Source organism: Salmo salar, chromosome ssa26, assembly GCF_905237065.1.
Source record: "Salmo salar chromosome ssa26, Ssal_v3.1, whole genome shotgun sequence".
NCBI classification, from domain to species: Eukaryota; Metazoa; Chordata; class Actinopteri; order Salmoniformes; family Salmonidae; genus Salmo; species Salmo salar.
The window spans coordinates 10,161,991-10,188,819 of NC_059467.1; the positions used below are offsets into that span (position 1 = coordinate 10,161,991).

General features: G+C 43.1%; 1 protein-coding gene across 15 annotated transcripts in view; it reads right to left on the bottom strand.

Annotated features, from left to right (window-relative positions):
• The window catches only part of LOC106587110 (diacylglycerol kinase zeta), a 129,265-nt gene that overhangs the window by 22,133 nt on the left and 80,303 nt on the right, over positions 1 to 26,829 (bottom strand). For 8 of the 15 annotated variants that reach the window (XM_014175117.2, XM_014175118.2, XM_045708347.1 and 5 more), the window contains 23 exons: positions 26,413 to 26,490; positions 26,055 to 26,117; positions 25,393 to 25,449; positions 25,113 to 25,196; positions 22,417 to 22,485; positions 22,214 to 22,285; positions 21,231 to 21,347; positions 19,470 to 19,541; positions 18,571 to 18,666; positions 18,227 to 18,309; positions 17,837 to 17,897; positions 17,526 to 17,639; positions 15,265 to 15,405; positions 14,342 to 14,420; positions 14,105 to 14,160; positions 13,855 to 13,917; positions 13,402 to 13,475; positions 13,196 to 13,307; positions 12,850 to 13,049; positions 9,340 to 9,440; positions 5,221 to 5,300; positions 3,993 to 4,037; positions 1,684 to 1,753 (listed from right to left, as the gene is read on the bottom strand). In XM_014175117.2, coding sequence (XP_014030592.1) covers positions 1,684 to 1,753; positions 3,993 to 4,037; positions 5,221 to 5,300; positions 9,340 to 9,440; positions 12,850 to 13,049; positions 13,196 to 13,307; positions 13,402 to 13,475; positions 13,855 to 13,917; positions 14,105 to 14,160; positions 14,342 to 14,420; positions 15,265 to 15,405; positions 17,526 to 17,639; positions 17,837 to 17,897; positions 18,227 to 18,309; positions 18,571 to 18,666; positions 19,470 to 19,541; positions 21,231 to 21,347; positions 22,214 to 22,285; positions 22,417 to 22,485; positions 25,113 to 25,196; positions 25,393 to 25,449; positions 26,055 to 26,117; positions 26,413 to 26,490 — 1,987 coding nt within the window. The remainder of the gene's footprint in view (positions 1 to 1,683; positions 1,754 to 3,992; positions 4,038 to 5,220; positions 5,301 to 9,339; positions 9,441 to 12,849; positions 13,050 to 13,195; positions 13,308 to 13,401; positions 13,476 to 13,854; positions 13,918 to 14,104; positions 14,161 to 14,341; positions 14,421 to 15,264; positions 15,406 to 17,525; positions 17,640 to 17,836; positions 17,898 to 18,226; positions 18,310 to 18,570; positions 18,667 to 19,469; positions 19,542 to 21,230; positions 21,348 to 22,213; positions 22,286 to 22,416; positions 22,486 to 25,112; positions 25,197 to 25,392; positions 25,450 to 26,054; positions 26,118 to 26,412; positions 26,491 to 26,829) is intronic. The other 7 variants (XM_014175121.2, XM_014175122.2, XM_014175115.2 and 4 more) reach the window with 5 other exon arrangements.

A 26,829-nucleotide genomic window follows, 5' to 3' on the forward strand; every position in this document is an offset into this window, starting at 1 on the left:
TAAGGGAGTGGAAATTAGCTGTTCTCTAGCCCAGTGGGAGCCGACTCAAAGGGGGTGCGCGCTGGAATTAAGTAGATCTGCCAGGCTTCTTCCCCTACATCTAAGATGTCAAGAAATAGACTACCCTGTCCTCCGTGGACACTGCAAATTGAATTTCTGCCAGCTTCACTGAGCAGAATAATCCAGCTCTTATTTTTATTTTTTGAATAAAATGTATTTTTAAGAATATCTCACAGAAAAGCATGAAGTTTTGCCCAGAAGATTCCTTGAGTATCTTAAGGTCTTTAAGGGCAGGTCTGTGTACCGCATGTTTCTCAGCTTTTCCGAAATATCTGGGAAGGTGTTTTTTTCCCTTCATCCTTATCAGAATGTATCAAAAAGTATGAAGTGGTTCCCCCGTCGTTCTAATTAAATAATCAGTCAAATCAGAATGCAGCTGGAATTCACTTGCTATGCTTCTAATCAAGAATTAGCCATGCTGTTTTGATGAGAGAGAAAACAATTATAATTTTTTCCACACGAGACCTTTACAACAGTCTTTTTTGGACGGCGCCTTTAAGATCTGGGCTGCTTTATTACCAGTGAATAGAAGCTAATCTGTGCTGATTTCAATGGAGCAGCTATGGGATTTAATTAAGCTTTGAAAAGCTACAGAAAATGTGACTGCAGATTCCAACACCCTCCCTTCTCTACCAACTATCACTAGTTAAGTAAGTGAATTAACTTAGCATTCAAGCAATGACACCCTTCAGAGACCAGCTATCATATCAGTCTAGTGTGACGAGATGGAAGACTGAGTTTCACTGCAGGTGGAGTGGCTGATGAGCAGCACGAGTCCATCATATATGTAAACTGTGTTATGCGTAGCTATTCCTAGCAACGCACATAACGTGTAATTCATAACACTGAAGAAATAAATTTTAAAAATCTCACGGGAACTGTGGACTGTCAGTGGAATAACTACAGTGGGATGAGTACCACAGATTCTTTACAGAAATATTATAAAACTGTATGCTTAAGAATATCTCACAGACAAGCATGAAGTCTGCCCAGAAGATTCCTTTTCTGCTATGCAACAGAGAGCAGAAACATTCAAAGCAAATCAGTGACATTATTATCGAATTGATTTCTGTATCTTTGCAGCAGAGCTGTTGATCTAAATTAATGTTAAGATGGAGCTTGGTTTAATTGAATTGGCAGAGCCTGTTTCACACAGAAATACAGCACAGCTGCGTTAATTCATGTTCTGTAGGATCGCTCTACCCAGCTTCAATTCTTCTAAACAATAATCTAAAACAAAATGTTGAAATGATCCTCAAAACCTCTGTTTTAAACACGAAGAACTCAATTTATGCTGGGTATATTTGCTTGTAATGCAAATGTGAAGCCTTACCCTGCAGAAGAAATTCACAGATGCACTAATCGTAAAGGTCATAAAATGGCACTGCTCTATCAAATTAAGTCTACCTCGACGAAACACGAAATTCTGTGGTGAATGAACCAAGAAAACAGTGACTTGTAAGAGACAGATGCTCCCACTCGCAAAGATCAGATTATGTGAAGCGCTCTCGCTTAAACATTGAAGATAGACAGAGGACTAAAAGAGGAGGCACAAGAGGAATACTACACTATAGAAAGTGTAAGGAATAAATAGCAGTGCTCTTTATAAGAAGTGGTACTTACAGTCCAAGAAGCACCACTTTGGCGAAAGCTTCTGCGAGGAAAGGGTCTTTGACTTAGCTCCCTCATCCTCCTGAGAAAGAAAATGGGACCAATGAGATTAGTTCCACAACAGCCTGCTCTTTACACCAAACATAAATGAGACCAGAAGGCCTTGACTCGGTTTTGTCCAACTTACTGGTCCATTGAAAAACAGAAGACTCAAATAATAAAAACCTTTTCTGCTAGATGTAGGGCAAGATGTAAAGGCCCTGAGTCTTGTGTTCAGACATAGGCTTTTTGAAATGAAAAGTACTTTTCTGGGCAGTGAGTTCACTGAATGGGCCCAGCATATTAACCCCTCGTTGACTCTTTCATATAGAGTTCCATGAGTTTAGGAGGGCAGGTGTTTTCACCCCCCTCATGTGTGCCTCAGTCACAGAATCCTTGGTCCATAGACCTACGATTCCTTTGGACACGGTTCTTTGCATTGGCTGAACTCTACTTAATCCAAGCATTTTCCAAAGGTACTATAGTCCAGTGACCTTATGCAATGAGATACATTGACATAATCCTCTTCAGAACTTGATCTTGAAGGTAAGTCAATGTTTAGAGGAAAACGGGCCGAGGCAAGCCACAAAAAGGACATTTGTCTATTCAAAATGTTCAGACGGAAAGAGAACTGTTGGAATGTGACGACAACAACAGAAGTCATTTCTAGGGCCATGAGTTTCTCCTGTCCACATGCCTTGTCCAGGAAAACTCCAGGCCCTAGTTAGAGTTATAGGCTAAAACTAGTGCATAGAGTTTTTCCTGATCAGTTTAACTGTGGTCAGGAAAACCTACTACTGATTTCCCAGCTAAAGGTAACCTTGACCAGTCCATCTAACTTCCAAAGGGACCAGGAGGATAGCAGTGTACAGAATGTAATGATACATGCACTGAGGAACTATGCTGAAAGATCATGCTTAGCTTAGGGCACAAATACTGGATACCACCTACAAGAAAAAAAAACACACACACACACACACACACACACACACAAACAAACAAACAAACAAAGAAAATCGTGTACACAAGGTAGCCAATCTAAGAAACGGCAGACTTTTCTGGGTCTTGAACAGGGAATCCAAAAAATGCAACCACCAAACGAGACAGTATCAACTAGTCCACTAATTGGTCTAGGTCGTAGTGCTCTCTTATAGTCAGCAAAAGTATTACTAACTGCAGTAACATAGCCAAAGCAACCTTAACAGAGGTTTCTTAAACATTGGATGCTTGCTGCATACAAATATCAGAAGCAAACATACTCCTGATTACAATGTCTCTCTTTCATGCACACAGAAAGGGAGAGAGAGTAAACACCCACAATCACAAACAAACACACAAACACACACAACACTAAAGAACACATCTAAACCATGCTTAGGGGCACAGAGGAACAAGGAGAAAAACTCTTCCCCAGAGAGACAAATTTGGGTTGGTTTGTATAGGGGGAACAGGGCCACTACAGAAAGACAAGAGGGAAAAAAAGGGTCTCCTGAGTACAGCCTCTATTATTCAGCCATTCACATTATGCAGCCGGTTTGGCTGAGCTGTGAATGGGGATCTGAAGGAGGGCCAGGGTAGCTGGGAGGAGTGTGTGGTTACCACTGGAGACGGACAGTCTCAGCATCTACCCGCGCCTCTCGCTATCTGGGTATGCAACTTAGAGCGGTGTGGTGAAATCACTTTGTTAAAGGACTAGGGCACGATATTTGAACATTGATGCGACACACCCTTTGACTGATTGCACAGCTTATTCGTTTTGAAGCCAACAAGGAACTACTTGATGTGAGCAGTGTATTTGTGCTCTAGATTATTTTCTTGGGAGACAAAAATAAGACATGGAAGAGTTGATCAAACACACAGTTCCAAGTAAACACCTAAAGCAACGATGGGAATTGTGGCTGCAGCTCTGCCTTTGTACCGTATGTGCTCGACGGTTATGCACAGGGTGGGACAGGTTTGACAAGTGTTTTCTTCAGACTTTAAGCCTATGTATCACATGCTCAAACAGTGTGTTCTCATAAAAAGAACGCGGTTATGACAAAAAAAAAGGCCTCATCCTTGTTTTTGAATTCGATTACATTTTATGGTTATTGTTTGCACTGTCTGTGTTTGCTCCGTCTGTGAAAGTCGCTCCGGATAAGAGAGTCTGCTAAAATGACCAAAAATGTCAATGTAAAATGTAATCGGTGATCTAAAGGTCGTTTTTGATTAGGGGAATGTTTCCTTTTCAGACTTGTTCCTTTCCATGCCACAGGCTCCATGTCCTGTCTCATTTCACCAACCTGGAGCACCAGTCGTTTGAAGAAGGGATGAATGGAGACGAAGTCCTGCGGAATAGCCCCAAAAACACTGTAATTCCATAAATGGAGACTCTCCTTCCTGTCTAATGCCCCTACCCAAAGTAAATCACCACATGCGGATAGGAAAGTAAGCATCTCGTCTTGAAGTTACTATAATGACTGGTTTTGGATTGCAGAAAATGGGTTGAATGTAGTGGGGGAAACATTCCCCCCCTCAATTTATGCCGTCTTGTTGTGTGCTACGAGTCCTACTTACCAATAATACAGTATTATTATTGGGTGATATGTTTTTGAGAGTAACATATAATGAAAGTGGATGATTACACATATAACAGAACGAATTACCATTCTGCAACAGTATAGTAGTCATCGTGTCTCCATTAGTAGCAGACAAAACCTAAATATATTTTAAGCCTTTTCTTATAACATTGAGCTGATGAAAACAGCAACAAAAGAACATACTGTTTGGGAATCCCAAATGAGGGACAGCCGTTGAGGGATTGTGGTTAAAAAAAATTAAGGAGGAATATAATAATCAAATGATCGCAAAGCGGCGGTGCCGCTAAACCGGCAGCAAATTTCACGCACTATTTATTTCAATGGGTTTTGAACCAAACGAGACAGCGAGGGGGCTAGATGGGCAAGGATGTCATTTTTTGGCAGAATCGCAGTCTCCCCCATTCACAAACAACCACACATGCAATCCTTTCCTATACTAAAGACAGGTTTGGGCTTGTCTGTCGAGATGAGCCATCATATACCAGCCTGAGAGTAATTGCTCTTGACATCAGCAAGTTCAAACCTCTTCTAACCTCCTCTCTTCGCTCAGCTCTTGCACCGCACAACTTCATCAGAATGATTTCCCCCATCCTCTTATAGCATTAGCTCAGTCCTACCCCCTCTGTCATCTTCTTCTACTCTCTGCCTGAATTGTCCTCCATCACAGACATTTCGGAGTTCTCCCCTGGTATTAGTTACCTCACAGCTCCTTTGTCTTTAAATGCTCTCATGTCCTCCATCCCTTCTGTCCCTCTTTTACCCAGAGTTCCATCTCATCAACCCACATGCTCTCCTCTTCTCCCCTCTCTGTCTTTCCTGTCATTCATCAGCTTACCATCTCCTTTACCCAGTGTTCCATCTACCTCATCAACCCAACACGCTCTCCTTTGTCCCCTTCTCGCTGTCCCCACCTGCTTCCTTCATTTCTCACCTCTTGGAGCCTCTCGATGTGGGAGCGACATGTTTCCAGGTCACTGTCTCCCGGGACAACGATGAGGCCCAGCGGGATAGCTGTGGGGAGAGATGATGAGAGACAACATGCTGTTAAACACTGCTGCAGGCGCCTAGTGATCGAGGCATGAAAAAACATTCTACAGGTAGCTCATAGACACGAGCTACAAGACACAGACTATCTGATTGTGTCCATTTATCAACTCGAAACCAGAAAGGTTTTGGGGGGAAGTTTCTTTTGTTGGCAATAGATCAAGGATATATTTAGAGACTTGGGCTTCCTGGATGCCTTGTGTTTCATAGAGCGCCACGCAAAGTCCAATGCACTCAAACCCCTTTGAAACGGCTGTCAAAGTAGGTGAAGTGTATAAACCTAATAGCAATGCAAAACAATAAGAGGAAGAATTCTCTAAATGTGATGTCGTTCTCATGCCCATTGATTTGTGCTAAACTGGAGACAGGCAATTAGGCCTAAAGTACAACTGGGCAGCAAGTGAGAGAGTAGCTACACTATGTATCAGTGAGTGCATCAAAACCACATTATGTGATCATGAATGTCCGGGCCATCCACAGGGCCTTCTTCGCGATCAGAACAGAAATGAATGACTCGTGGACTATCAAGCTGAGATTTGTGAATTGAAAAAGTGTCTCTGAGCAGCAAGTTTCACAGGCAGAGAGAGAGAGAGAGAGAGAGAGAGAGAGAGAAAAGCAGGCAGATTTCTCCACTGAGGAATGTGCTGTTGCCTAGCAACCTTGGAACAGTCTGTCTCTAATTCAATTCCGCTTCTTTCTCTCCCCCCCCTTCTCTTTTGCTGTCCTCACTCTGCAAAAGCGGAGTTGTCTAAACTCTTTATAGGTGTCAGGCAACTGAGAGAACTGCGTAACTGGTACCAGCCGCATGCTATATTTTTGGATCAGAGACGAGAGAATAGAGCATTAACCTCAGCCATGACAGCGAACATCACTTGTACCTCAAGATCCATGTGAAACATCAGGGACCTAACTTGATTCAGTGTTAGCCAGAGGGAGGTCTGAGTGTGCTATCTAGAAAGATGCTAAACAATGTGCAAATCGCAGAATGATTGCTCACTTTCATGTGTTCGCTCCCATTTACATTTATGAGTGGCCTATCAAAAACAGCCTTGGAATTCGCTTGTACGTCAGCAAGCATGAGGGTGCATTAGGTACAAAGTATGTTATTGGACCACTGTATGACAGTTTAATATGGACATTGAGTTTATTTATAGAATCAGTTAGAGTGTGCTTCAGGTTTAAAAACGTATATTATTTTATGTTAGTTGCACGTTCTGACATCTAGTGGTGGAAAACAAAGAATAAACTACTTTCAGCATTCCGTGAAGCAAATGGTAGGTACTGTTAAAAAACAGTTGGACCTCCACCAATTATGCCTGAGAACCTACTGGGAGGTTTTATGTCAGGTATTATAATTGCTAAGCCTCGTACGACCATCCTGAAATCTTGCGAGCTTACATTCTGTTTCGCTACACAAATTCCACAGCGGTCATCAGGATGGTAATACGAGGCTATATAATTGCAAAAGTTCAGGAAGAACCAAATACATTCATCATACTTTCTTATTTCCCATACTTCTTAGGAGTTGGTCCACAGCAGCTGGGTTTTGTACCATCGGAGACCAAAACAGCCCCAAACAGCATCATTTGCATATCAGAGTTACATAACTTGGGGCCAATAACTGTTGCAATTGTTGTCTGGGACACTGTCTGGAACAGTTAGGTTTGTGCATGAGGATGCGAATGTGAGAACAATTAAGAGTGTGGGGGGGGGGCTGTAGCTGTGTTATGGAGGTGATTACAGTGTCGTCCTAGCACACAGGTGCTGCAGGAGGCTGTAGAACACACAACCACTGACAGAGCCCCTCTGGGGCCCCAGGGCATCCATTAGAGACAGTAATGGGTAGCTACCTCATTATCGCCTCACAGTCACACACTTGATATCTAGCCAAAGTCACATGCAGGGAGGCCCACGCTGATAAACTCATAGCAATCGAATGGCCTGACGAGGGATGGGAGGAGGGTTTCAGGGTGGACGGAATAGCAAAACCTGGAGCCAATGCCCACCTCCCCTCCTCCCTGCCCAGGAGAAGCCAGGAAGAGAGAAAATGAAAGAGTTCCATCTCTGTGGGGTTTTCTGCTAAGTACCATATAAATCAAAAAGGACTTCCTTTTCCTTTGTAATTAGCTAGGCGAGTTGATGGCGGCATCCTTTAAGGGGGCGATCAAGGGCCTGGTGTCTCCTTCCACATTAAATATATTTGTGCTAACCTACGTTTGACAGTGACCGAGTGCACGCCTTTCCTACGCACTTCTCAGTAGTTGGTATACAGATGTACCTTATGCAGGTGCGTAACTGGCTTTGCAGGCATGGTTCCCTTGCGGGCACTGAATACATTTAGCTGAAAACCCTCCCACTTGCTGGCCAACAGATTTTCTCGAGGAGTTTTCATTCAATAGGGTTTTTCAGTACATCTATTTTAAGCCATCCCTTTAAATACGGTGTACCTTTTAGTTAGAATTTTGTCAACAGACTCGCTAGAATATAAATATATGCATATTCATCTCTGTTCCAGCACCAATTGGTGGATTTCAAAATAACCAGATCTTGTAGATTATTTAGATTAAGGAAAGTATTTATGAATCCTAAAAAAAAAAACAGGTTTGGAGAGCCTTTACACATAAAGTAAAATAAAACGTTCATTTGATTCATTCTGAAAATTGCCTCATTCAGTTCTTCAACCTACAGTAATGTTGGAAGATTAGTGTACATAAAATTATAATAGGGAGAATAGTCTATATTATCAACTGTTACTAATGATCCTCAGCTTTACAGAGGAAGCAAATGAAGGTAAACGAAACTATGTAATTAAATGGAATGATAATGTAGGTTATACCAACTGATGGGATCTAATTGGCAGTTGAATATGTGTGGTTATTAGGCCTACTGACGGTCGATACGGATAAGTGGCGAATATTTAACATGACAGAAATAGGAAATAATTAAGATATTAGAGCGTGCCCATCCCTGCAAGTTAAAAGACAGTACAACTTAGCACAGCATTTCATCAACTTTACTGTGAGAAAGTTGATATGCTTCAGTTTGCTGCCATATAACGGGTTTCACGTGTCTCCAGCGATTACAAGGTAAAATAGTTCTAAAACAAGTGTCATTTATATTAACAATTCCCTTATCCAAATGGATTACTCATTTACCTAGTCCTTGTCAAGTTGTCAAATACAGTGCATGGAGAAGGGTGTTATTTCTATTGGAAAACATTAAGTATATGCTCTTTCCATTTGGAACCGGTAGAACCGTATTCATGGTTTCCTCCTGCGTAGTTGGTGGAGTTATTAGGGAATTAAGTCAAGGTCAGAATACACACACCTCTGCCACACCTGCATGTATTCAATCTACTGTACACCCCAAACAAATAGCAGGTGAATAGCATTCTATTCTCATGCTTAAATTCATGGTCAGAATACGCACAAGAGAGAAAAGTGCATAGAAAAGGAATCATTTTCCATTTACGCTCTTACTTCGGGTCGGAAAACTTGCCCGTAAAATGGCACAAGGATACATGTAGTATCAGCCTCCCTGTGGCTCAGTTGGTAGAGCATGGTGTTTGCAACGCCAGGGTTGTGGGTTTGATTCCCACGGGGGGCCAGTATGAAAAAAAAATAATAAAATGAAATGAATTGAAATGTATGCATTCACTACTGTAAGTCGCTCTGGATAAGAGCATCTGCTAAATGACTAAAATGTAAATGTAGTATATCGTCAGGTAATAGCTTGTCAACTGGCTCAAGTCCCTTACAGTGCATATGGCCAGGATTTAACTCTATAAAACAAGCCTGCCACTTTGAAATTCAACTGCACGGCAGTAAAAAAAAAAAAAAAATGTGTAGACTACAGAGTTCTATGTCACTGAAAACACCTCTGGCTATCAGTAACATCCCTGCATGAAGCAGTGCTCATGGACCTGCTGCACTCCTCCTTGAACAGGCTGGGTGACACCTGAAGGATGATGGAGTTACAGTGCATTAGACAGAGATGGAATACTCACAGGCTTCTTTAAGTTTCTCCTTGTCGTAATGCAGGGCCTCATAGTCGCGCATGTTAATACGGTTCACCCGGATCCTTAATCTCTCCGGGAAAGGCTGCTGGCTGTGGAAGACAACAGAAGAAGCATAACCAGCTGGGTACCATCTCTCAAAAATTGGAATTACACCAAACTAAAATATAAAAGCAACATGCAACAATTTCAAAGACTTTACTGAGTTACAGTTCATATAAGGAAATCAGACAATTGAAAAAATATTATTTTTATTTATTTTACCAGGTAAGTTGACTGAGAACACATTCTCATTTACAGCAACGACCTGGGGAATAGTTTCAGGGGAGAGGAGGGGGATGAATGAGCCAATTGTAAGCTGGGGATGATTAGGTGGCCGTGATGGTATGAGGGACAGATTGGGAATTTAGCCAGGATACCGGGTTTAACACCCCTACTCTTACGATAAGTGCAATGGGATCTTTAATGACCTCAGAGTCAGGACACCCGTTTAACGTCCCACCCGAGAGACGGCACCCTACACAGGGCAGTGTCTCCAATCACAGCCCTGGGGTTCATTAGGCCCTAATCTATGGATTTCACATGACTGGGCCCTAATCTATGGATTTCACATGACTGGGAATATAGATATGCATCTGTTGTTCACAGATACCTTTATAAAAAGGTAGGGGCGTGGATCAGAAACCAGTCAGTATCTGGTGTGACCACCACTTGATCAGGCTGTTGATTGTGGCCTGTGGAATGTTGTCCGATTTCTCTTCAATGGCTGTGCGAAGTTACTGGATATTGGCGGGAACTGGAACACGTTGTCATACACGTCAATCCAGAGCATGATCAATGGGTAACATTTCTGTTGAGTATGCAGGCCATGGAAGAACTGGGACATTTTCAGCTTCCAAGAATTGCGTACAGATCCGTGCGACATGGGATCATGCATTATCAGGCTGAAACATGACGTGATGGCGGTGGATGAATGGCATGACAATGGGCCTCAGGATCTCGCAACGGTATCTCTGTGCATTCAAATTGCCACCGATAAAAAGTAATTGTGTTTGTTGGCCGTAGCTTATGCCTTCCCATACCATAACCCCACTGCCACCATGGGGCACTCTGTTCACAATGTTGACATCAGAAAACCGCTCGCCCACACAAGGCCATACACACTACGCTGTCTACCATCTGCCCGGTACAGATGAAACCCAGGATTCATCCGTGAAGAGCACACGTCTCCAGCATGCCAGTGGCCATTGAAGGTGAGCATATGCCCACTGAAGTCTGTTAAAATGCCGAACTGCAGTCAGGTCAAGACCCTGGTGAGGACGACAAGCACTCATATGAGATCCCTGAGACATTTTTCTGAAAGTTTGTGCAGAAATTATTTGGTTGTGGAAACCCACACTTTCATCAGCTGTTCGGGTGGCTGGTCTCAGACGGTCCCGCAGATGAAGAAGCTGGATGTGGAGGACCTGGGCTGGCGTGGTTACACGTGGTCTGCGGTTGTGAGGCCGATTGGACCTACTGCCAAATTCTCTAAAATCATGTTAGAGTAAGCTTATGGTAGAGAAATGAACATAAAATTATCTGGCAACAGCTCTGATGGACATTCCTGAAATCAGCATGCCAATTGCACGTTCCCTCAAAACTTGAGACATCTGTGGCATTGTGTTGTGTGACAAAACTGCACATTTTAGAGTGGCCTTTTATTGTCCCCAGCACAAGATGCACCTGTGTAATGATCACGCTGTTTAATCAGCTTCTTGATATGCCACACCTGTCAGGTGGATGGATTATCTTGGCAAAGGAGAAATGCTCACTAACAGGGATGTAAACAAATGTGTGCACAAAATGTGAGAGAAATAAGCTTTTTGTGCATATGGAACATTTCTGGGATCGATTTCAGCTCATGGGACCAACACTTTTTCTGTTGTGTTTATATTTGTGTTCAGTGTACATATTTGTAGGAACTCTGAGGTTTAAACAACCAAATCATGTCAAATGGACACATAACAATGATTATTCCTAACCTATGCTAGAGATCAGCACACCATTACACTGTATAGAATCAGTTACTTTCCTTATTAATTTCTAACTTTGTAAACTAGTTGGGAGTTGGAAACATCTCAGTTGAGAGATAAGGAAATAAATGAAGGTATAAAAAAAGGAAACAAATGAAGGTATAAGTTTAATGAAAGACTGCCAACCCGGGAAGAGCATTAAAACAAGCTGATGACAGGGGATCAACCTCCAACCACAACACTCTGACAACCTGGGTTCACATGGCACAGCAGCTTGAGAGAAGCCAGGGGTGTTCCGAGCAGCTTTCCCCCTTCCGTTTGTCACCGTGATGGCTTCTAGCATGATTACATATTCATGAAAACAGTTGTGATCTGTGACGAATGTGACCTGTTCGCAGTGTGTGGGAGATCCAAAAAACAACGCTGTGACTATAGCTTACCATTCTGTTCCAAGGACAATAGACACCTGACAACAACGCAAGTTGTATAGGTTTCTTACTGGAGTGTTGTTGGGAAAAATGTTGGGAGAACAGTTTCATCTAATGTTGGGGTATGACCTCAAACAGTGTAATCAGCGTAGAAGTGAATACAGCTGGGTCGTTTGTTTGAATTCCAGGCTCATTTGCATCTTAGCGTTCTTACTTTCTGTCCAAATGCCTGGTGTTTTTGCTTCACAGAAGGTTAGGCCATTCTAACCAAAAAAGGAAGAATGGTATCATGAATAAGGGTCGGATGACCCCGACTTAATCTCAGCTAAAACAGGCTTCTGTAAACACAATCAAATTAGTCCCCCCCCGGACATATCAATCCTTTAGATGGATGATTCATTATTCCCCTCCGCCAGCAAGTCAATACATAGTCGCGAGAATCAGAGAAGTATGAAATTAGCAAAAAAAACTTACAAACGGGATTGAAAAAGGTAATGCAATTACCGTGAAAATAAATAGGACTGTTCATTCTGATAATACATCTTCGATTTTCAGCCTGTAGACAGACTGAGACTGATATGACTGAGACTACCGATGGAGAGAAAAGGAAGATGGCTGCAAAGCCATGACGACTTTGATGAATGTTGTTGTATGTCTTTCTTGTTCTGTTTTCCCCCTCGTCGGCTTGGATTATTTTACACGCACGTCTTTGTCAGCGCTTCAGCCACCCCCTGAAAATGAATCCCACCTTGTCTGGCCTGTCAGTCTCCCACTCCTGCGTGCCACTTTAAATCACACATTAAGAAATTGAAGGGCGACCTTCGGCTCGGCCGAGGACATTAGTCATGACTTGTGGAATGCATTACAGTAACTTCCAACTCCACAAGCACCGCATGACAAAAAGAGTCAACCTACCGACAGTGCAAAGACTAAACAGTTACACATTAGAAAGTCTCCATAGTGGATTGATGTTCGGATTCTGACTGGACCCCTTTTCTGGTCTCTTTTTATAAACTCAATTCTAAAATAGCGTTCCCATGCTGGACTGTATTACTCACTCGTTGAGCTGCGGTATAGAGGTCTTCCTCTTGGCCTTCTGCACCATGTTGGCTTGGTTCCTCAGGGAGATCCGGATGGTGGAGGGGGCTAGCTTGCACGGCTCCCCATCTACCTGCATGGGGATGGACTTGTAGGTGGTGAGGGTAACCTCTCTGCACTGGTTCAGCCGCTCACCGTGACCTCCGACCTGCAGTGTTGCCTACAGCACCAGGGAGGACGAGACGATCATCCGTCAGAGCAAGGCTATGACTAGGACAAATGTAAAGAAAGTGACTCATCCATTTCATTCATCTACTAACTCGTATGTTCTAACACACAGACAAATTCAAGTTGATAGGTGAATACCAGAGAGGTCATGGTGAAGCCGATAACTTCAATGCAGCCGTCGTCGTGCCGTTGTGGCTCAAAGTCATGGTGCTCGCTTGGGTTTCCCCATGGCATGGTACCAGCACAGTATCTAGTACACACACACAGTTATGTGCCTAACTTAGCCTACAGCCTACATTACAACAGTGTGATATATAACTCGTTTCCCCATTGAGGCTGCTCACCTAGGAATGTTGAGGAACACCAAACACTGCAGCTTCAGATCCTGAACCTTTGAGGTGAGATCGGTGCCGTCGCACTAATGAGAGGAGATAGACAGATAGACAGACGTCTCCATTACTGTACACAAACGCACTCAGATCATTCCTGGAAGAGGTCTCACATGGCCAATAAAATGTACCCTTTGAAAGGTGCCACATTCTGACTGACTGACAGTGAAGAAGAACACATCTGTCAGTCTAATGAGATGTACAGGGTCGGTTGTAAGGATCACCAGCTCAGAATGGAGCCCAGGCTCTGAAACGAGGCTCAATTTCTATTTCGGACGAACTATTTTTTAGTATGAAGTGGGGAAATTCCTGTTAACGTATTTAGATTTGAACTTGAACCCTTTGTGGAATGACATCACACAATCTGAGCTGCAGCCAAGGTCCATGTAAATGGTCAGTTGAACTCACCACGACCTTGATGTGTTTGGCTAGGTCTTTGGAGCTGCCCATGAAGAAGTCTGAGAAGGCCGTCTGGTTAGAAGGAACACCAGAGAATCAAAGTTGTAGATTATCAATAGAAAATATTGACACAACTAAAGCTATGGCCACAAATACAAACAATTACTATCACTACTAATGATAAAAGTGATGATAAATGGTGAGAAAATATGAATGTATTAGTTATTTTCTCTTGTTTAGAAAACACAACTGTACCCACCCCTGCATAGAACATCTTGTTCCGAAAGCGGCTGTTGAATTTCTCAGGGTTGGCTTCTGAGGAGCGTTGGTTATAGAAAGCATGATGGAGTGTGAGTAATGAAACACAATGATTTGGCATACAGTAGATACACACAGCATCATTTGTTACTATCGACGTGAGCCGATAGCACAGATGTATCCCCAACAATGACATTACATGGGTGGTCAACGTTAAGAGATCAGTCAGAAATACAACCTCGAGACTCGTGGAATTCTAGTGTCACGTGTGCGTCGAAGCCGAGGCTGAAGTAGTTGTTGAAGACGTCGAGGGGGAGCTGTGGGAAAGAAAACCCGTACAACAAAAAAAAGTGTTTATCCCAGATGAAATATCACCAAAACATCAGAAATCATAAGGTAAAATGTTGACATTTCAACACTAAACCGGAGAATGCTGCTGAGCCCAACTCCATCCTCAGTCCTACAGTCTTTAGTGCCCCAGACTACCCTCACTGCCATACGAAAAAATAATCTAACAATCCATGATGTTTGAGGTCGCAGAGCAACATTGTGCTTCTAGTTGATAACACATCTCAACTTTTAGAAGTAACTAACCATTAAATAATGTAAAGGTCACTGAGGTATTTTGGTGTGTGACCAGCCATGACCCTGTTTACAATAAACAAATTATAATGTGACTTTGTAGAGAGGTTAATTCTCTGGGGCTCAATGAAAACTCATCACAGTCAAGACCTGATTTACGATGCTATTACACACCATCTGATAGGTAAAGTGCTAGCACTAAGTTAAAATTTGATCCATCCTCATTCTCTGCAACACCCATCCACACACACACACACACACACACACACCATCATTTGTTGACAGTGTAACAGTGTAGCTTCCGTCCCTCTCCTCGCCCTTACCTGGGCTCGAACCAGGGACCCTCTGCACACACCGACAACAGTCACCCTCGAGGCATCGTTACCCATCACGCCACAAAAGCCACAGCCCTTGCAGAGCAAGGGGAACAACTACTTCAAGGTCTCAGAGCGAGTGACGTCACCGATTGAAACGCTATTAGCGTGCACCACCACTAACTAGCTAGCCATTTCACATCGGTTACAAGTCCATGCCTACAGTGCAGGATCTGGGACGAGGGGTGAGAGGGGGTTTGTTCACCTTGTCGGTCTGCTGCTCATCCCTTTCCTCTGCTACAGCATCCTGGTTGGGCTCCACTACTAGATTCCACCGGTCGAGCTGGACGATGTTCCCATCCTCTACATGAGACAGGATCTTAGACACCGGCTCATCTGTGTAACCCTGGAGAGGGGAGGAATAGAGAAAGACAACACCAAGAGCATTAAACACAGTTCATTGTAGAAGGTATCTAGTTCCTCCTGAGATATATACATTCTTCAAGACATTTTTCAAGCAATAATAAGTGGTTATTGTCATGATTCTGGTGTCCTCTAGAGAGTTAACTGTGCATCTGCATTGCCCAACGACTATGGAAAAGCCTATCTTTGAGGGTGTACACCGTGTACAAAACATCAGGAACACCGGCTCTTTCCATGACATAGACTGACCAGGTGAAAGCTATGATCCCTTATTGATGTCACTTGTTAAATCCACTTCAATCAGTGTAGATGAAGGGGCGGAGACAGGTTAACTATTTAGGGTATAGGGGGCAGTATTTTCGATTTCGGATGAAAAGCGTGCCCAGAGTAAACTGCCTAATATTCGGGACCAGAGTCAAATATTTACATATTATTAGTAGATTTGGATAGAAACACTCTGAAGTTTCTAAAACTGTTTGAATGATGTCTGTGAGTATAACAGAACTCATATGGCAGGCAAATACCTGAGAAAAATCCAACCAGGAAGTGGGAAATCTGAGAATTGTAGTTCTTCTTTTGAATCCCTATCGAAACTACAGTGTCTGTGGGGTCACTTTGCACTTCCTAAGGCTTCCATTGGCTGTCAACAGCCTTTAGAAAGTTATTTCATCCTTCTCCTGTTACTGGGCAGAGAATAGTAGCTCAGTCAATGAGTGGACTGCCTATGGACAAAGGGCTTGGGTATGCGCGAGCCCGTGAGGACGCCGTTCCTTCTTTTTCTCCTGGAATGAATACGCTATTGTCCGGTTGGAATATTATCGACGTTTTATGTTAAAAATACCCTAAGGATTGATTGTAAACAACGTTTGACATGTTTCTACGACCGGTAATGGAACATTTTGGCTTTTCGTGTCCTGATTTACGCTCGCGCGTTATGCCTTTGGATAGTGATCTGAACGCACGAACAAAACAGAGGTATATGGACATAAATATGGAGTATTTCGAACAAAACAAACATTTATTTTGGAAGTAGGAGTCCTCGGAGTGCATTCTGATGGAGATCAGCAAAGGTAAGAGAATATTTATAATACTAATTCTGAGTTTAGTTGACCCCAGAACTTGGCGGGTATCTGTATAGCTTGCTTTGATGGCTGAGGTCTGTACTCCGAATATTGAAAAAAGCTATTTTAAAATCTGACACAGCGGTTGCATTAAGGAGAAGTATATCTATAATTCTTTCAATAACTGTTGTAAATTTTATCAACGTTTATGATGAGTATTTTTGTAAATTGATGTGCACATTCACCGGATGTGTTGGTGGGAATACATTTTCTGAACATCATGCGCCAATGTAAAATGCTGTTTTTGGATATAAATATGAACTTTATCGAGGAAAACATACATGTAGAAGAAGATCATCAAAGGTTAGTGAATATTTTAGCTGTACTTTTGGTTTTTGTGATGCATGTCCTTGCTTGGAAAATGGCTGTGTGGTTTTTCTTGTGAAGTTTATGTCCTAACATAATCTAATTTTATGCTTTCGCCGTAAAGCCTTCTTGAAATCGGACAATGTGGTTAGATTAACGAGAGTTATCTTTAAAATGGTGTAAAATAGTTGATTGTTTGAGAAAATGAAATTGAGATTTTTGCTGTTTTGTATTTCGCGCCATGCTATTTCACTGGCTGTTGAATAATGTGTCCCGCAGCTAGCCCAGAGAGGTTAAAGAAGGGAATTTTAAGCCTTGAGACAATTGAGGCATGGATTGTGCGTGTGTGCCATTCAGAGGGCACACGTAGACCGCTTTGAGTCAAGAACTGCAATGTCGCAATTTTCTTTACACTCAACAGTTTCTTGTGTGTATCAAGAACGGTCCACCACCCAAAGGACATCCAGCCAACTTGACACAACTGTGGGAACCATTGGAATCAACATGGGCCAGCATCCCTGTGGAACGCTTTGGACACCTTGTAGACTCCACGCCCCGACGAATTGTGGCTGTTCCCGAGGGCAAAACGGCAGGTGCAACTCAAGATTAAAGAAAGTGTTCCTAACGTTTTGTAAACTCAGTGTATATGTTGTCCAGATATGCTTGAGATACTCACACCACCCCAATTGAGGGTCCTGGCCAGGTCGTTGCCTGTCCCCAGAGGCAGGATGGCTACTGCAGGCTGGGGGTTCAACTGGAGCTGGTCCAGAGCAGACAGGATCCAGCCCACCTACACACAGAGTTCAGGGCTTAGATCACTAAGATGGGGTCAAATGCCTTTAAAGGAAAACACCAGACACTGTCCGCTGTTATTATAATGATCACAAAGTCAAGTTTGCTGCTAAGAGTGTTGAGGAACGTCTGTGTATTGAGTAAAAAAAAGACCGTGAGGCATTGCTGTTGTATAATAAGCCTGTTCCTACTCACCGTGCCATCACCTCCGCATGCCAGTATCCTCAGGTTATGCACCTTACGGTACATTTCTAACCTTGGAGAGACAGAGCAAGAGACAAAATCAACTTCTAGTTTTCTGGCCCAGTCAGTCCACAGTATCAAGCCTGTTAACGAAGGTTGGAATAATAGCATAGGGTATCCATAGCAAGAACAAAAACAATATCAAAATAATACTTTGGAATTAGAACGACTTCTTTTGGTTCAGATACATTAGATGTAATGAGAAGAAGCTCTGCGTCAGGGAGCACAGAGTAACGGAAGAGCTCCAAGACTTACACGTATGATGACGATATTGATGTCTAAAGGCCAGAGTCAGTAAAAAAATGTAAAAGACTGCACTAGTACAAAGTTTGGGAAACGTACCCGTCCTTGGGTCCTCCCAGACTCAGGTCAAATACTTGGCGGGGGTTCAGGTACCACATGAACGACTGGATAATCTTGGCTCCCTGAAAAATGAGCAGGAGTACAATTACTACCAAATCCTCATCGTCGTCACAGTAAAACAAGTATTTGATTAACTGACTAGTTTATGATTGAGTGGGGTATGAGCTGCCCCGACTGGATTGCTGGAAGACTCTTTAAGATGCAGACAGGGTTTCATCTCACAGACGGCTTATAGACCAGTCAGGATTACACCTGTGACTGGTGTTGGCCTCGGTCCACTGGGCCTGCACTGACAGCTCCAGTACAGACAGCACGGCCCTCACCTGATTTCCCCCACTCTTCGGGTTGACAAACACCAACAGCGGCTTCATGAGCTGAGAGGGAATGGGTCTAACTATGAAGGGCTTCCAGCGCGCCTCCTGCACAAAGGAAATAAAGGGATGCATTTAGACAGGTGAAAGATGAGAGACCGACGTACAGTGTTGGTTTCCTAAGGGAAGAACACTAAGCTCTTACTGCTTGTACTGATGTTCTGTTAGAAACTATCGTGTCAGACTCGTATAACATTATGCCAAATTAACTCACTAAAATGAAAATAGCATAGAGCTGATGTTGCGTGGATACTTCCTACTCTCTATGAGATGTAGTAAGCCAAAGAGTATATAGTTGTCTAACAGTTGAAATGATCAATACAGTCTCCAGAACTGTGGCTTTGGGGTGATCTGGGGAGTTGGGGTGGGATGGTACCTGGGACTGGCTCCGCCTGAGGCGCTTTAGAGCGCCTTGTCTTTGGAGGGCTGGCTAACCAACGCAAGGCCAGACAAGAGAGAAAATTATTTCTGAAACATGCACTTGTCATGTAAATGCAGTAAAGCCATGGTATTGGACACTGGATGTCGCCAGGAAGTATGTATTGACCAGCACATCCTATGTCCCTGGCTGGGTTGTGTGCAGCAGTGATTCGATAAGGGCCAAGACTGTCTACATCGATAATACCTTGTCATCAGTTTGACATTGTCCTTTTAGTTACCCTTTCATAAGTCTGCGTTTCATTTTATTTCAATGTAAAAACCAATTCAACACTTCACAGCAGTTGCAGTATAAGAGGAACGATGCCCCTTCAGGCTAATCAACAAAGGATGTTTTAGTTATGTACGTCTCATCACAAAACAAACGGTAGGAAAGGCCATTTGCGATGGATGAAGTAACAATTCAAACTCACCTCTACTCCCTTTTTGCTGGACTTGCGCTTAAACGAGGTCCGTTTTTTCTTTTTACTCGACTTTAGTGAGGTCTGAAAGAATAACACACGAGGATTAAAATGTCACATCGGTATTCCATTTATATAAGGAACAGCAATTGATCAACTATAAATAAGACAATGTAATTTATCATAACTGTTGAATAAGTTAGCTCTAAACATTTCTAAAACTAAAAGCATTGTATATGGGACAAATCATTCACTAAATCCTAAACCTCAACTAAATCTTGTAATAAATAATGTGGAAATTGAGCAAATTGAGATTACTAAATTGCTTGGAGTAACCCTGGATTGTAAACGGTCATGGTCAAAACATATTGATACAACAGTAGCTAAGATAGGGAGAAGTATGTCCATAATAAAGCACTGCTCTACCTTCTTAACAACACTATCAACAAGGCAGGTCCTACAAGCCCTAGTTTGGTCGCACCTGGACTACTTTTCAGGTGCCACATAAAAGGACTTAAATTGCAATTGATTCAGAACAGGGAAGCACGGCTGGCCCTTGGATATACACAGAGAGCTAATATTAATAATATGAATGTCAATCTCTCCTGGCTCAAAGTTGAGGAGAGATTGAATTCATCACTACTTGTATTTATGAGAGGTATTTACATGTGGAATGCAATGAGCTGAGTGTTTGAACTACTGGCACACAGCTCAGACACCAGTGCATACCCCATAAGACATGCCACAAGAGGTCTCTTCACAGTCCCCAAGTCCAGAACAGACTATGGGAGGCGCACAGTACTACATAGAGCCATGACTACATGGAACTTTATTCCACATCATTTAACTGATGCAAGCAGTAAAATTTGATTAAAAAAACCCCGATTAAAAACACCTTATGGAACAGCGGGGACTGTGAAGCAACACAAACATAGGCACAGACACATGCAATCCCACACATGATAACATACGCAATGTACATTTACATTTTAGTCATTTAGCAGACGCTCTTATCCAGAGCAACTTACAGTAGTGAATGCATACATTTCATACATAATTTCCCCCCCGTACTGGTCCCCCGTGGGAATCGAACCCACAACCCTGGTGTTGCAAACACCATGCTCTACCAACTGAGCCACACATGTACACACATGTACACATGGATTTAGTACTGTAGATATATGGTAATGGTGGAGTAGGGGCCTGAGGGCACACAGTGTGTTGTGAAATCTGTTAATGTATTGTAATGTTTTAAAAATTGTATAAACTGCCTTAATTTTGCTAGACCCCAGGAAGAGTAGCTGCTGCCTTGGCAGTAGCTAATGGGGATCCATAATAAATACAACTACAAATCCGTGGCTTACAGCTCAAACTAACGGATGACTGCTACCCTCTGTTGGCTTCTCAGTGCAATGGCACCACAAAGTATTTGGGAAAGCATGCCATTGCACTTTGTAAACTCACACGGTGGCAGTGAATATTTGAATACTTGGAAGTGTATTATGCGACTGTGTATTATGTGACTGTGGGGTCTGCAGGTAGCGTAGCGGTTAGAGCGTTGGGGCAGTAACCAAAAGGTTGCTGGTTCAAATACCCGAGCAGACAAGGCCGAAAAATCTCTGTGCCTTTGAGCAAAGGCACGTAACGTTAATTTGCTCCGGGGGCACCGTACTACTATGGCTGACCCTGTAAAAAAAAAAACATTTCACTGCACCTATCCGGTATATGTGACAATAAACATCTAGTTATTTATTTGAATAACATTTTTTTTACCTGAGGTCTGCGGACCCGGAGGATCCAGGTAGAGGGTATGATGACAGAGGCATGAGCACCCAGGGAGCAGGGCTCCTCGATCTGCTGCAGCATGAAGCAAGACACCTTGTTGTGATACTACAGTAGGGAGGGGGACAGAGGAAAGGACGGCAGCGGTGTGAGCGCAATACACACATCACACATGTCATTCACTTAAAAACACTCGACACAGACCCTCACACGACTGTCTCACATAAACATACGGACACCATTACAGAGGGTGAAGACAGCTACTGTACACACTCACACAACACATCAGTGATCACGTACATCCACATGCATTGGAAGTGTGTTCATTCGACACAGACACTCGCACAAACGTCTCACACAAGCATACGCACACACATCATTATTATCCAGTTTGAGGCACAGCAGCACTAAAACCATACAGTGGTAGGCATCAGACTCTCTCTGAGAACATAATTGTATCACTCTTTTGTTGCTGAGTAATTCCAAATGCAGATGAAGTTCATGATTTACATAAATTCCCTGAAAACAGGCAATAGCACACAGCTATATTAACAGTACTGCACTTTTCATGTAGCCTAATTTTGACTAGCTAATATTAGTAGTAGTAGTAGTAGTAGTAGATTTTATTGGTTTCTCAGTCATCGGCTGAATTTACAATAAACCAATTTCCAATCATAACATCAATCATATATAATTATCAAATAGAGCAGTGGAGGTGTCATAATAACCATAAAACCTAGCGGTCAAACAGGGAAATGGACCCAATCGTTTTTCCACCATTATTTTTTTTGGGATTTTTGAAACACTTAATATAAGGAATGTGTTTCGTGTAGGCTTACCCTGGCGTGAAGTTTGGATAAACATGCAAATCTCTCTCAGACAAGGTGACGTTGCTGCAGGATTAAGTTGCTGCGACAATGCCGGTCAAATTAAGATCCTACATCTGTACAGTACAAACCAACCTTCCAACTTACTGCCTGTTTACACCACGAACAGCTGATGGCCACAATCTCTTTGCTATGGAAGGCAAACTTCTGCTGGAAACCCTGTAGAGAAATGAATCAGATCTAAGATGTAATGTAACCTCAAGGAGAACATGTTTCATCAGATCATTCATCCTGCAATATAGGGCAATATGGGGCAGAAATGAATTAATTGATATTATAACCATGCTCACCTTCCCACACTGCCGACACTTCCCATCCTGGCGCCTCCGGTGCACCCAATGGTGCCGCATTACGGTGGGCTGGAAAACCGATGTTCATAAACACATTAATCAACTCACTCACAATTGCCCGATTTAAAATATTGTGGTTTTCCTATTTTTTGATCATGTAGACAATGGTGAGTGAGATTAAGGAAAGCTTGTGTTGAGTTTATTGGTTTATAATTAGCAATGTCAGAGGTTTGGACAGACACAGTGAACATTATTGTGTATAGGACCCCATAATAAACCCAGTTCTGTGGTAATAATGACCAAGTGTAGTATGCTAACAGAAGAGGGCTTCGGGCAGCTGAGTGGAAATGTAAGAAAACTAAATTTCTGGAGGACCCATCATCCTTCCACACCCTCCTCTCTACCTTTTCTTCCTTTGTATCCACTGATAAAGCCACTCTTTATAACACTAAATTTCAAGCTTCCACCTCCAACCCTGGGAAACTCTTCTCCACTTTCTCTTCCCTCCTTAATCCTCCACCCCCCTCCTCTCTCTCTGCAGATGACTTTGCCAACCACTTTGGAAAAAAAAGGTTGACAACATCTGTACCCCTTCCACTCAGCCTACTGAGTCCACTGGTCCCACACACAGAACTACCATATACCTCGATCTCTTTCTCCCCGCTCTCTACGATTGAAATCCTGCGACTAGTGAGGTGCGGACGCCCGACAACATCCCCTTCCTCCAGACCATTTTTTGAAGACATTCTCCCATTTCTCACTTTCCTCATTAACTCATCCCTGACCACTGGCTGAGTCCCCTCTGACTTTAAGACCCCTGATGTCAAAAACTACAGACCGGTATCATTTCTTTTTTTTCCTTTCCAAAACACTTGAGCGTGCTGTCTCTGACCAACTCTCTCGTTATCTCTCTCAGAACGATTTTCTTGACCCTAAGCAGTCAGGCTTCAAGGCGGCTCACCCAACTGAGACTGCTTTCCTCTGTGTCACAGACGCTCTCTGCTCTGCCAAAGCTGACTCTCTCTCCTCTGTTCTCATCCTCTTAGATCTATCCATTGCTTTCGACACTGAACCATCAGATCCTCCATCCTCTCAGGGTTGGGCATCTCAAACGCTGCACACTCCTGGATTGCATCCTACCTGGCAGGTCACTCCTACCAAGTGGCGTGAAGAGGATCAGTGTTTGCACCACGTGATCTCACTACTGGTGTCCCCCAAGGCTCCGTTCTAGGCCCACTCTTCTTTTCTCTTTAAACAAAATCACTCGGCTTCGTCATATCCTCACATGGTCTCTCCTATCATTGCTATGTGGATGACACTCAACTTCTCTTCTCCTTCCTACATTCTGACACCAAGGTGGTGAGAAGCATCTCTGCGTGCCTGTCAGACATCTCAGCTTGGATGTCAGCCCACCACCTCAAGCTCAACAAAAACGTATCTTCCTCCCGGGGAAGGCCTGTCCATTTCAAGACCTCTCCATCACGGTTGACAACTTCATGGTGTCCCCTTCCCAGAGTGCAAAGAACCTTGGTGTGACCCTGGACCACACCCTGTCGTTCTCTGCAAACATCAAAGCAGTGACTCGCTCCTGCAGGTTTATGCTCTACAACATCTGTAACGGCACTAATCCAGGCACTTGTCATCTCCCGTCTAGACTACTGAAACTCTCCCCGCTTTGCTATCAAACCCCTGCAAATTACCCAGAATACTGCAGCCCGCTTGGTGTTCAACCTTTCTAAGTTCTCCCACGTCATCCTGCTCCTCCTCACACTCTACTGGCTTCCAGTCGAAGCTCGCATCAACTTCAAGACCCTGGTGCCTGCCTACGGAGCAGCAAGGGGAACTGCACCTCTTTATCTTCAGACTATGTTCAAAGCCTACATCCCAACCCGAGCACTCTGTTCCGCCACCTCTGGTCTCTTGGCCCTCCCACCACCACGGGAGGGCAGCTTAGCCCAGTCAAAGCTCTTCTCTGTCTTGGCATTCCAATGGTGGAACAAACTTCCCCCTGAAGTCAGAACAGCGTAGTCCCTGCCCATCTTTCGAAAACGACTGGAACCATACCTCTTTGAAGAGTATCTTAAATAATTCTCACGGCGCCTCTGGCACCCCCTCCTCTCCCCCCAAAAAACACACAAACAAAACGTATTGTCCCACCAGCACTGACTACTTTGTTGAGGGAAATTGGACTTGATACGATTGTGATATGTCGTTGTCTCTTATTTCGCTACTACGGCCTATTTATTGCCTTACCTCCTTACTCCATTTGCACACACTGTATATAGATTTTTCTATTGTGTTACTGACTGTACTTTTGTTTATCCCACGTGCAACTCTGTGTTGTTTTTTGTCGCACTGCTTTGCTTTATTTTGGCCAGGTTGCAGTTGTAAATGAGAGCTTGTTCTCAACTGGCCTACCTGGTTAAATAAAGGCAACAAAAGATATAGCTATCTTAAGATGAATGCACTAATTGTAAGTCGCTCTGGATAAGAGCGTCTGCTAAAATGACAAAAATGTCTAACTGAAAATGTTTGATGAGGGAATTTTAACTAGGACACCCAAAGTTAGCTCTGGAGGACCATAGGCCTTAGGGGTTACCCAGTCTTTATACTCATTAAACGAGTCAGGTATTACTCTCCTACAGCCCCCATAACTGTGGCTTTGGGTGATCTGGGGAGTTAGGGTGGGATGGTACCTGGGACTGGCTCAGGAAAGGGGTGGCCATGCAGTTAGCCATCCGCCTGAGGCACTTTAGAGCACCTCGTCTTTGGAGGACTGGCTAAGGTCAAAGGTCAAGAGAGAAGGTCAACGGGCAAAAGGGAAGCAGGGGCAGGAGGAGAGGGAGGGGTTACAGAGACAGACAGACACATAGAATGACAAGACAACGGAGGATGAAAAGGTTGTGAAAATAAAGTATGAGTATGAATATCATGATCATGCTGATCAGATGTAAATGACAGTGTATTGGCACTTACCTCTCGTATATTCCTAGACCCCGATTCCCTGAATGACGGTTTACACCTAAAGTTTATCTACGGGTGTAGAGAAAACAAATTGTTTAGAATGTTGATTTATTTTGTTGGTCGTTGTTTCAATATGTTGTTAGACAACCCCCTGCACCAAAATAAAATGCTGAGTCAGTAATCCAAAATGGCCAATAGGAGAGGTTTCATGTTAAACTGAACATGCTGAAGTTCTTGTTCACCTAGAAGTGCAGTACTTACTGAAAAGGGAAACCTGTGATGCAATATGTGTTACTATGTCAGTGACACAACCAGCTCTTCACCTTTACCTCCACCGTAACAGCATCAAATAAAGTATAAACGATAGATATAAACAAACCCTCAGATTAGCAGAGTTGTGGGAACAAGTTAAAGATATTTTGGAAAAGGGAGATTCAAATCAACTCAGCAACTAAAAATCTCCAGGAAAGAGCGACCCAATCTATTCGACTACCAATCAAAGTAGCCCAATTTGGAAAGCAACTTTGATTATCCAGAGAACGGCCCAATCAGAGTGCAGCATTGGAGGGTCAGGTCAATGGGTCAGGTAGCGTAGTGAGATAGGGTTAGAGAAGGAGTATGGTCTAGCACTAGTTATATCCCATAGCAGCCTGAGAGAGGTCAGAGTGTCTCACTCTAAAGGCGGGGTCTTCGAAAAGCAGGCTGGCTTCATTTGGCATAGCCTCGGTGTCGAATAACTGGAGAGGAGCAGGATGGGTTAGGTTGGCAGGCTACCATTTCAATCTCATCTTACCTGATGTGATGGAAACATTTTGTCTCCTTGACAGACAACATCTGAAAATGCTGATATTACGGTATTTTCGGGATTCAACATTTGCAACTCATTTGGTCTTGGTATACATGCTGTTAACTAATTTCCACAACTTTGGTGATAATACATAATTTAACATCTATCTGCTACCAGGTGAAAGCACAGTTCACTGGAAGAAAAGTTTGTGAAGCATTTGTTGGGAAAATGAGTTTGAAACTTACCTTTTCTAGCTGCTCTATGCAGATTGTGTGAACCACTATCTTGCAGGCTGCACACTTTTTCCGGGCTACAGATTTTTGCTGTGGTGACGAGATGAGAGTGAGAGAATATTATTTAATGACCCTTCTCGTAATGAAATTACTTTATTTAACTTGATAATGCAGGGCACAACCATAAACTTAGATAGACCGCTGTTTTGCCTCAAAGCCTGTTTTAGCATAGGCAGTGCCATATTGAAGACTTTGAACTATTGAACTATTTTAAAGTAGTCAACTTGGTGGGACTTCCTATGGATTAAGGAAGAATCCCATAATTCCATCAAAGTCCTCAGGAGGGATCAGCCAATGCATTATACACCTGAGCAAACATTCCTTAACGGCAGGTGGCAGTAAATTACCAATCTTGGTTTTATACCTGTT